The 11,632-nt window shown below is 47.0% G+C and overlaps 1 protein-coding gene and 1 long non-coding RNA gene across 2 annotated transcripts; one reads left to right on the top strand and one right to left on the bottom strand.

Annotated features, from left to right (window-relative positions):
* Window positions 1-989: 989 nt before the first annotated feature.
* LOC112985523 (uncharacterized) lies at window positions 990-4,953 on the bottom strand. The gene is made up of 3 exons (XR_010388604.1): window positions 4,828-4,953; window positions 1,750-3,793; window positions 990-1,648 (listed from the first exon to the last, which is right to left on the bottom strand). It is a non-coding gene; the product is annotated as an uncharacterized LOC112985523 (long non-coding RNA).
* On the top strand, window positions 4,809-11,545 carry LOC112985521 (protein PET117 homolog, mitochondrial). The gene is made up of 2 exons (XM_026104195.2): window positions 4,809-4,940; window positions 11,390-11,545. Exons 1-2 carry the CDS (start codon window positions 4,845-4,847, stop codon window positions 11,537-11,539), a joined length of 246 nt encoding a protein of 81 aa, XP_025959980.1. The 5' UTR covers window positions 4,809-4,844; the 3' UTR covers window positions 11,540-11,545.
* Window positions 11,546-11,632: the final 87 nt, after the last annotated feature.

Raw genomic sequence — 11,632 nt, 5'->3', positions numbered from 1 at the left:
GGATCATGTTGTAAAGTCTTCCTGCAGCAGTGGAGCGCTCTGGGTGTATATAAGCTCACCGGCACAAATAGGCGCATATGCCCGCCCCCCTTGCAAGCAGCAAGATTGACCCCACCAAGAGGAAAGCACAGCTAGGCATCCGCGGCCTTAGAAAACCCTGCAGAACCCTTCCATAAGTTTTGTGAAAACACATCCGTGGGATTTTTGCTTGAGGTTTTGTTTGTTTGCTCGCTTCTAGTTTGATACAAGATATTTCTTCCTTGCATTACACAGGAGAAGTGAAATAAAGGGAGGGGGTTCAGACCGTGAACCATAAGTGGAAACTGATTCAGTTCAAATGTTATACCCATTCCCTGTCATAGTTTGCAGGGTTTTCCTTAGGCTTTATAGCTACGGATGGCCTTCTAAAGTAAACTACAACAGAGCGGCCACTTGCGTGGATTCTCTGGTGGCTGATATAAGGTTGAACTCGTACTGCCACCCCTCTCTTTCATGGGATGCTACTTTGAGCTCTCCTTTCTAGATAAGTACCCATTTACACAAAGCCTATCAAGATCTCCTCCATGTCTGTCAAAATGATTGGAACAGGCAATAGGGAAGATTTACTGACAGAGATTGCTAGAAAGGATAAGGCTTATTAAGGAGACTGACAAGCATCTGTGTAGAGCACAAAGGGAAGGGAGGGGGAGAATAAAGGATAGTGCTTGCAAAAGCTTCATTTTCTTAGGACACTAGGCTAAAAATGTCTCTTCAGCATTGACTTCAGATGGATTAACCAAGGTAACTCTAGAGATCTGAGCTGTTTGCCCAGGAGATAAATGACCTTTATTTAGCTTTCTTACAGTCCTCACCACATGTGAGTAAACCCCTTACTGACTGATTCTCGATGCCTTCTCCATGAGATGCCCCAAATCACTATGCCCAAGTTAGCGTAGGCGGAGCCAAGACACAGGAAAGAGGACATCAAAGAAAGATATGGGAACCAGCTATTAGCAGCCAAAGTGTTTATTTGAGGAAACCTCATGTGCAGAGAAACCAGCGGTGCCAGCAAAAAATAAAATAAAATAAAAGCCCTCTTGAGCCACATATTCCTCAGCACAAGCTCAACCTTCGTCTCACTCTCTTGTTTGAGAGCATCAGCAATGTCATTTGTCTCCTTGCAAGAAGTTTCCGCCACTTTGCCAGCTGCCACACACTCCACCGGCTTCACAGGTCCTGCAAGATGTCTTTGCAAAAGGCCTTGGGCAGTTAAGTCCGTATTCATAGTGAGAAACTCTAAAATCTAACCCTCTTTTGTCCTTCTGCCAATCTCCAGGCCAAAGGCTTTCACTGGCAGTATCACCACTGGGTATTCCTGCCTCCCTCCTACATCACTTCCATGTCACTCGCTCTGCCACACCCCTTCGGCGGTGCCAGGCTGCAAATATGATTCGGCTAGAAAACAGTTTCTCAAAGGAGACTGGGCTTTTCCCCATTGTTGTCGCAGGATTTTAAGGCAGAACCAGTTGCTAATCTGGTCCACAGCTCAATTTCCCACTGGGTCACCTCGCAGCATCAGCATGGCAAAGGGACAACCATCCAAAGCAGGAGGAGAGCAGGACCATGGCAGGCTGAACAGCAGGAGGGTGAGCACTCCAGCAAGCCCTAGCTGTAGGGAGGAAAGGGAAGAAAATGATAACACCTTAGGTCAGAACTGTTAGGGAAAGTAGTCCCTGTTGTGAAACCGCAGCCTGAACGTTTACTATCTACCTGGGATTTCAGCCCCTCAGGTGGCTAATCCCGGGCTTGGGAAAAGGCGCCCAGCTTCCAGATGGTGTAAACTGTACCCTTCCCTGGCTGCCAAGGGTGCTCTGCTGGCTCACATCTGCTGTGCATCTGGCTCGCCCCTGGTCTTGGCACTCCAGTGGCCTTGGCTATGGTACAAGCACTTATGCATAAATCTTAACAATAGTCAATACACCAATGTGAGCAAAACTATTCTGCTAAATTGAATTGTTATCATTCCCACTAATTTCACCTTTCATTTTAATCACATTTGTTCAGCAGACAGATAAAGATAATTACAATGAAGAGGGACTGGCTTCACACATTAGGCATTCCTCTTTTGCTAAAGACTGGTCTGGGGACATGACCCACTCATCTCCTTGCAGTAACTGTTTTCATTAACATTACCAAAGCTGCTGTATTCCACCCTTTCCTAGAAAATATTTGGATGCATTTCAAAATCCCCTTCTACCTGGAAACACCTGAGCTTGTGCTTGAGATAGGGACTGTGGTACCCATGAGGCTGAAAGTCCTTCTTGCCTGCCAGCGACCAGTAGCACATGCTTGGAGAAAAAGTACAGGAAGGAATCAGGAATAAGATTGTACCTCTCACAACAGACCTCCCACCTTCCAGTTAATTTGTGGTTTAAGGAATTCATGAGGCAAAAGCAGCATCCAGATATCAATGGTGCTCCATGAATTTGTCCAATTCCTGCCTCAATCTGTAGATAAGTTTAGCCTCTGCACTATCTGGGGCAATGAATTTGACAAATAACTTGCTCATGGTGTGGAAAAACATACTTTTTTTTGCTTGATTTAAGCTTCCTACCTGAAGCTGGTTCCTGCTGTATCATGGCAAATTGTGAATGATTGTTCCCTCACATCCGTCAGGATTTTATAGACCTTGTGGTATATCCCACCTCCCCCACTAGACATCCTTTGGCTTGATACATTCACAAGAGCCACCAAAATGGCTCTTCTGCACCTCTGACTTGCTTACTTGTATCATAAAGTAGCAGATAGTGACTGTTCCTCACTTTGGGGGATTCTGACCTGAACCTCTGAATCCTCCATCGTGGCCTGAAGGAGCTTTGCTTTTAAGTGTTACAGGGTAAAAATGCTCTGAAAAAAGAAGTCCCAAGTCTCCCAGACTGAGCATTCAAACATGGTGGACCAAAGTCGTTTGTGATAACCATCTCTTGCTCTCACATAGGAGCACTGGGAACATACATTTTTCTCTGCCTGTAAAGCACTCTGATGCTCTAGTGAGGAAGTGCCAGTGAAAAGCCCACAGGGAGAGGAATAATGCTGTCTTCAGAGCACAAAAAACTGCCAAACATGAGGCCTACGGCCACACACTGAACAATGAGAAGAAACCAAACAATTGAAGAGCTGCTTTCTCCAGCTGTTTGTCCTATGCAATTTGGGTTTTCTGGGCAAGGAAAGTGCAGAACTGGAGGTCTTCATGCAATAAAAGCAAAAGATCTTTCTTGAATTCCAAAGAAATCTCCTTTTGTTTGTTTTTCGGAGCTGCAACCGCACTGGAAATGCAAGCACACTCCAGAAGAAAGCCCCAGAAAACGTCCCCTCCTGAAAGTCAGAGGCATCAGACCAGCTGGCCATGCTCCCTTCTTCAGTGGACTCTCCACATTAGCAGTGTTAATGGGGCAAATACCCTTTTTTTAGCAGCCCACAACAGCATTTCTGGTCAGAAAAGAGAAAGTGTCCCACCATGGTACAATGACAATTCTCCTGTAAAAACTCAACTCACCGCGTTTGTCAAGACTCACTGTCGATTTAGTAAGGGTTTGGTTAAACGAGCACTGGCTGCAGTGGCTACAGAACATCATTTCTGCTGTCATCCTTCGATCATGACTGATGGGCAAATGTGTCACACCTCAGCTTAGCTGGCAGCTTAGCACCATCCTGCCTTGCAGGGTGTCGTGCAATTGAGGCCCTGGCTCTCCTTCAGCCAGCTGGAGCTGGTTGTGACCCTCAGGCAACTGCTGCTCACTTCTGAGAGGCAATTCTGCATCCAAAATAATCAGAGGGATTTTAGCTAGAAACTCTGTGTGGAAAACCATGGAGCTCCAGGAACTGATTCATGCATGGATCAGACCTCAGCCTCTGCAAGGAGGTGTCAATGACTGTCAGAGGTGCAGGGCAGACAGGCCAGGACAACAGTGACTTCAGCTGGCTTCATCTCATCCCATGGCCACAGGCATGACAGAGGCCTGCCTGTGTCCTCTCCTGTCCCACCTGCTCTGGGGACAGTCTTCCAGCATGGGAACAGGGCTGTTAGTGGTGGAGGCACACAAAAATGCTGCAGCTCAACTGCCAGGGCACCCAGCAGAGGTTCAGGAGAGCAAGATTGTTTCAAGGTCGGAGAGGACCTTGGGACTGTCCCAGCCAGGGTGGGGGACCTTGTCACCAAGCAGTGTCCCTTGGAGGACAGGTGGGGGGACACCAAGGAGCAGCAGCCAAAGGGGGATAAAACACAGAAGGGTTTCCTGAATGCCTGGGGGAACCGACCCAGAGGCTGGAAGACGAAGGGATGGAGCCTGCATGGAGAAGAGCCCCAGCATGGCTCACGTTAGTGGGGGGAAAGGCCCGAGGCATGTTTTGGAGGATGCTGCTGGGTGCCAGGGCGAGGCCGAGCGTGTGCACACCACCACCAACGCCACGGGCCACACTGGGCCATCCCTGTCAGGGAGGCTGGCAGCAGCCACGGCCATGCCCACACGCTGGCCCCGCCGGCCCGTCGGCTAAGCCTCGCAGGGCCTTGCCCGCCGCCCAGACCCCGCAGGGCGCCCTCTGCGCCGAGGACCTCGGCCCCAGCCCCTCTCCGCCTCTCTCTGCGGGCGGCAGGCCCCGCTTTGCCTGCCCCAGACCCCGATCGGCCTTCTGTTGCTCTCGCCTGGGAAGCGGCGGCTCGATGCGCTCCGCGCGCGGCTGGCGGGGCGTGCCTGCCTCCCCTTCTCCCCGCCCGTCCCGTCCCGTTCCCCCAGCGCCGAGCAGGCGGCTCCGGCGCGCGCTGGCAACTGCTGCCCGCGCGCCACGGACCGGTGGACGCGGCGGCGATGTCAAGGGGCTCCCGGGTGGTGCTGGCCATCTCCGTGGTGCTCTCGGCCGTCACCGTGACCGCTGTGCACGTCCAGCAGCAGCGGGAGAGAGAGGTGAGTGGCGCGCGCGCCACGGCCCCGCTGCGGCGGGGGGAGGGGGGGAAGAGGGGGAGGTGAGCGGCGGCCCCGCCCCTGCCAACCGCCGCCAACGGCCCCTTCCCCCGACACGCCCACCGCCGCGGCCGGCACCTCCCCCTCGGGCTGACGCCCGCCTGCCCCGCCCCTCAGCGGGGGCACACCTGAGCCCCGCCCCCAGGGGGCTCATAGCCCCGCCCCCTTTCTGGTGACCTGACCTGAGGTCTCAGGCCAGAGCCCCGCCCCTCGGCTGGAGCCCCGCCCCAGGTGCTCATAGCCCCGCCCCTCTCCTTGTGACCTGAGGTCTCAGGCCAGAGCCCCGCCCCTTGGCTGGAGCCCCGCCCCAGGTGCTCATAGCCCCGCCCATCTCCCGTGACCTGACCCAAGGTCTCAGTCCAGAGCCCCGCCCCTCCGCTGGAGCCCCGCCCCCTGGATCCTCGCCATGGCCTGCCCTGGTCCTTGCCTACCGCTTGCTTTGCCCCAGCTTCTCTGCCTGCCTGGCCCTGGGCCCTGCCTCCTACCACATCTTGTGCCTCTGACCCTGGGGTGCCCTTCCCCTGCCCCTCAGGTGAAGACAGGCCCCTCTCAGGCCCGGCAGAGTCCTGTGCTCCAGCTGGAGCCAGGCCCTGTGGTTTGCCCCCCAGCATCTGGCCCCCATGTGTGTCCCAGCCTCTGTGTCGCTTGCTCAGAGCACTGCTTCTTGTGTTCTACCTCCAGCGCATCTCTCTTCCCGAATGACCTCCTTCCCTGCCTCTTCCTGCCTTGTAACCTACCTTTTATGTGCTTGCTTCTCTGCGCAAACTACAGGGCCTGTGCCCACTTCCCAACCGTTCCCGGGAATTCACCTGCAGGGCAAGGAGGACCCCTTTCCTCCCCCCACGCAGCCCGGCTGTCTTAGGTGAAGCCTGAAAGATTCAATGGAGGAGCTTCCCTCATCCTTCTCAGCAGCAGGAGGCAGATGATGCAGAAAGGATGTAATCCTGCAGCCTGTAGGCTGAAGGACACAGCCCTGGCAGTGTTCCCAGAGCTCTCCCTTGTCCAGCTGTGCTCCACTGCTGATCCTTGTCCCTCTGGCAATGTGTGCACTCTGCTTTTCCTAAGCTCCAGAAACACCTCCTGCTAAAGGGCAAATGGCACTGTTCTGCACTGTGCAGCCTGCCCTGCGCTTGTTGGCTTGTTCTGGCGGGACGGGCAGAATGAAGGCAAACAAAAATACCATATAGTAATTAAATTACTTACAAAAGTCACATAATTCCTGGCAGACATCCTGTGTGCAAGAGAGCCCCCAGACAACAGGCCAGGTGATGGTGAGTTCACATACAAAGAAATCCTGTCCAGAACTAAAAGTCCTATGACTGCAGAAGGGATAGGTTGCGTGTGGCAGAAGTTTGGGAAATGACTTCACGCATTCTGATCCTGCTGAAGAGCCCAATAAGTATCAATATGAGGGCGCACATCTGATTTTTTTCCCCCTCAGTACTTTAAAAAAATTTAGAAAATACACATGAAAAAGCTGCTGTTTAATTACTATTATTAAAGGTCTGAAGTACTCAGAAGTTACAAAATGTCAGAGTTCAGGTTGCTATCCCTATCCCAGCTCAGCTGCCTGTTGCTTGGGCTTTATGATACACTCCTTAAATACAGGATCAAACACCGTTTTTTCCCCTCAAGACATTGTCTCTGTCAGTGCTTGAGAGTGATGAAGTTTGGAGGATGAGCCTCATCTGTGTAAGAAAAGAGGCAGTTTTATTTGCTACAGAAGCTGAAAAACATATACTGAATGGAGCAGGCACTAACAAGACAGGAAAGGTTGGTCTCTTATTTGGACTGGTGGATGGGATAACAGCTCCACATCTGCTAGACCTGACGTATATGCTGGGTAAATCCCTTAAACTCAAATTTTTGCTGGTGATTGCTAGTTAATTTAGTGTACCTGCCTTGAGCCACCAAGGGTCTGGCAGGAACATGTACTAAATGTTCATGAACGACAGCTGAAATAAATGGGAGCTGTACTTCAAACACATGGTGTGCCACAGGACACTGAATGCTCTTAAAAAAATCCCCCCTTGCTGTTTTAGTGAGACAACTAAAATTAAGGGATGTTTTTGACCTTAATCTTTCTTTGGTTAGTATCACTCCTTTATCTCATGGAGGGATTCTGAAAATGAATTCACGTTTACAAAACATTCATATTCTGTAGAGGTAACGGACATAGAAAAGTCCACAAGGAAATCAGTAACACTACCATCGGAGCAGGATCTGTGTATCATGAAGTAAATAACACCTCAGGCAATAGGCTGAACACAGGATGTGAAACTAAATACTGAATACCTGGTCAGGATCCATTCTGAGCACTGCACGAGATACCAGTCCCATGGCAAAAACAGTATGGGTAAAACTGGATTGTACCTCATATGCAAAAAATTAAGGGCACAAAAGCAACTCCAGAGTGGGGGATTGTGGGGGATTGTGAGCTTTTAACTTGGAAGCTTTGCATTCTCCCAAGGTGTTAAAAAATCTTTCTCTAAAAAAGGGAGTGGTCAATCAGCAAATTAATTCATATGGTTAATGCCCTCAGGTTGGTTCATATATCTCTGTTAGTATCAGGAAGAAAATAGGGACTTACTGCCCTTTGCCTTATGTTCCCATTACTCTCTGCTGTAGTTCTTCCAGCAGCCTTCCAAGCAGAACAAAAAGCTTCCCTTCTCAATCTAGTTTGTTGGAGCTTTGAAAAGCCTTATTCAGCGATGGTTTTCCTAATACACTGAGCTCTGCTTCGTTTGCAAAATAGTGTTAAATAGCTTTGGTCATTACACCGGAGATCGCTTCTGCAACCTTTTGCCTGAGGAAATTCTGTAATTTCCAAATGCTGGATAACTTATGCACAATGATGGGTGGCTTTCACTCCCATGGCTGGGAGTAATCACTGCTGTGGAGTGTATCAGTGTCACTGCTGTCAAGCTGCTGACAGACAATTTTGCTGGGTTTCCTAGGGATGGAGGGGGTCAGAGAAACAAGTTGATCAGTGGAAAAACCTTTTTGGAGTTTCTGGGGGACAGATCCAGTGTCCTCATTTTTTTTTTAAACAGATCGCTGAAAAATTTGTCCCTTTCTATGCAAAAAATTTAACTTGTTATTTTCTATCCATCCTAACACAGCCTCTGTGAACTCTGGGAAGGGAAAAGGGCTTTCAGGGCTACAAGAAAGCTATCATACCATGTGCAAGAGAGGATGCAGGGATCTATTTTCCCTCCTGACAACCCCCTCTACTCTCAAAATACATATCCAACACATGACTTCAGAGGTGGCTGACCTGTACATATGGGGATGGCTTAGCAAAACAGTTCTTCAGAATTATGAAGGATACCCCGAAAAACTGAGTTTGACACATTACATGTTTATGTTACAGGGGTATTAGGATTAGTCAGGATGCTGCAGCAGCAGCAAAGCCCAGTCACTTGATTCTGTGCAATCACTTGGTTCTGCGCAATCAGTTAAACTTTAAATCACTATTCAGAATCAATAGGGCTCAAAGCTTATCTTATTATTAATAGGCCTCAAAGCTTATCTTTTATATATGAAATCTGAATTTTTATTTTTATTATTCTTGATGTTCAAGGGGGGAAATAATGCCTTCAGGTTCAAGGAACCCAATTATTTAGGTAAAGAAATGAAAATAAGTAACATGGACAGTCTTCAGACCTGGTGTAGGGATTATTTCAGTTTTATCTTTATGCAGATTAACAGACTTTTGACTTTTATAAATTGATATTCCAGGTATTAATTGATTTGAGCTTGCATAAATTTATCTAAATTGATTCAGAAAACAAACAGGCCTAACCTTTGAGTATAGAAGAATGAGAGAAGAACAACTTTTTTGTAGCTCTTTGTCATGCATGAGGCAAAAATTATAAAGGTGTCTTTTGCAAACTGTGCATTTTAGGAGGAAATGTATTCAGCATCTGGAGGATTGCAGAATAGCTGTATTTTATGAAGGAAAAAGGGTAACATTCTTGATGCCCTGATTGTTCAGTTACACAGTATCTCTTCACATCTTTATTGTTATTAAAGAGTACTAATGAAGTAATTAGTTTATGAGCTTTGTCTTTAGTGATTAGTAATTTGTAACCTGAATTCAGTGGTTTGAAGCTGATGGGAAGGAACTCCTTTTATTAAATTAATTTCCAGAGAGAGTTTTGATTATTGGCTGGCATGTGTGTCTGTACATTTTTAACAAGATAAAGTATTTCTTAAACAAAACGTTCCTATTTTAATCTTAACAGGAGAAAAATGTACACTTATTGGTATTCTAGATGAAAAATAACACCCTGTGAGAACTTGTCAAATAATAATCGTAAGTATCTTCTAAAACAACTTCAGGGTCAGTTTTCAAATAAATTATTTGCAGGTGCATTTTGGCATCATTAAAACAGATCAAATACATTATTCATCTTTTTTGTCATTAGGCTAAGTAATTTATTCATAACTCCAGTGTCCAATGACTAGCCTTAGTACATGTGAATCTTCCTCATTTCTGACTCCAGCTGAACATTTTATATATATGCATATCAGTTGGTGAATTAGGCAGGTGCATACTCTTTGTAGATTCAGACCTTTAGCTGTGCTAAAACGTGACTGGGATCACATGGCTTGATTTAGATATGAACCAGTATTGGCTTGTAACAATCATTTAAGAGTTTCTCTTCTTGGTTACAATATTTCTCACCTCATGTATAATATCTTCTGATAAGCATATGACTGCTGCTTTGAAATCTAGTGAATGTCCAAAGATTTAAAAGCTACCGCCTGCCCCAGGAGCTCAAGCCAAACAGACAAAGTGGACTGTACATTGCCACGTTCTCCTTTGCACTGGCAATTACCTTGTGGTGAGCCAGTTCAGGGAGGTAAATCAGCAGAGTAGGACTTCTTTATGAAGGAAAAAAAAAAAAAAAGATGAGCTGTTTTCTACTGTTTTATCTATCTCAGCTGGCTCACCCCTGGGATCAGGTAAGCACTGTTGCGAGTGCGCAGGAAAGTGTGGGAATGGAGGGACTACAGCAACACCATCTTAGGTTGTTTTAAATTGCCGGGGAACTCCATCTCAGCTGCCTGTAGCTAGTTCTACTCCTTTTTTTCTTCTCCCCACTGTCACACAGATGCTTATATAGATAATAATAAGGAACTGAAAAAGTCCCAGTTTAGCAGTCTGGTCCACTTTCAGGACCGGGCTCTGAGTTTGCAGGGCAGACTGTGGAAAGGACTGGTCACAAAATCTTAGAAGCACCACAGTCATTTCTTCCCTGTATTTCTTTCAGAGTTCAGTCTATGCAGTTTTTGCTGCAGGATCACAGCCAGAGTGTTATCACGTGCACAAAGTGCTCAGGCAGATTAAACACTCAACTTGGGTCACCTTCTCTTCCAGAACTAGTTTCAGTATTGCCATCTTCTCCATCCTGTGTCTAACCTCATCATCCTCTCCATTCACATACTGCTGCTGTCTTGCCTGTCCCCAAACATGTGCGTCTAGAGCACAGCAGCTGATTCCCGTCTGCTGCCTCCCCTTTCTTTTCCCCAGACCAATCTATGTCACCACTTTTGGTTTCATTTGTTTTTCATTCACCTGTTCCTGTTGGTAAGAAATTAAGGTTAAGCATTTCTCTTGATTATCAGAGTGAAGAAAACTTTCAGATAGCAGAGAGAGAAGAAAGGGTAAGGAGGAAACAAAAACTATCTGGAATTTTCTTAGGGCTCTTCAAACCCTTTTGGGGGCTTAGCGGTCAGTTTGAGAACTGCTGGTTGATACCGCACATTTCCTTTATAATGAATGTTTTAGGTAAAGGTCTTTTTTTTTTAATTAAGTGCCTTGCTTTTTCAAGAGCTTGGCATAAGCACACTAGGGACTTTTATCAGACTTCTAGCAACATCCTACCAGGTATTTTTTAAGAGTAAGATATAAGCAGAAAGAAGCAGAATAAGGCAAATGGCAGTTTTTCTTAAAATTATTTCTGATTTGCCACCAAATTCTCTTCAAGCAGAAGAGAAGTTTTGGAGAGATTAGTTCAATTTTCGTAAAGATTTAGGGCAGAGGTAATAGGCTTGTAGATTGTTTCCCTCCTGGACAGTGTAGGAGTTACTGATACGCAGCATTTCTGTGCTCAATAGCTTTACCACACAGTAAGTGCACCCCTCTGAAGTGAATACAAATGAAGTATTTTTGCCATACTGCTATCAGCTTATCAACATCAGATGTCAACTACTGTAGTTTTAGATTCAGACAATAAAATGGCTATGGCTAAAGGCAGCAGAGAACTGATGGTCTGCAAAGGCAATATGATTAACAGTGCTGCTGAAGGGATTAGAGCCCAGGTGGAGATTAGTCATATTCAATATCAAACAGGCTGCGATGAACCCATCTCTTGTATTTTCAGAGGCTGCACAGAGGAGTTCTCAGAGACCTTGAGCGACTAAGTCAGAAAGAGGAAAATATTCGCCTTTTAGAAGAGCAGATTGCTTTGACGAAGCAGCTCAAAGAAGAAAGAGACAAGATGCTAATGGAGAAAGCGTCCCAGCAGTCCTAGGCACAGTCCTGACCCCTTAGAGTTTGGAGTAAATGCATTTGGCAAGGTTTGCTATCTGATAGCTCAGAAGTAAGTGGAGGTAATCTGTGAAAG

This window comes from Dromaius novaehollandiae, chromosome 3, assembly GCF_036370855.1.
Source record: "Dromaius novaehollandiae isolate bDroNov1 chromosome 3, bDroNov1.hap1, whole genome shotgun sequence".
NCBI lineage: Eukaryota > Metazoa > Chordata > Aves > Casuariiformes > Dromaiidae > Dromaius > Dromaius novaehollandiae.
This window is presented reverse-complemented; position numbering and strand designations above follow the sequence as displayed.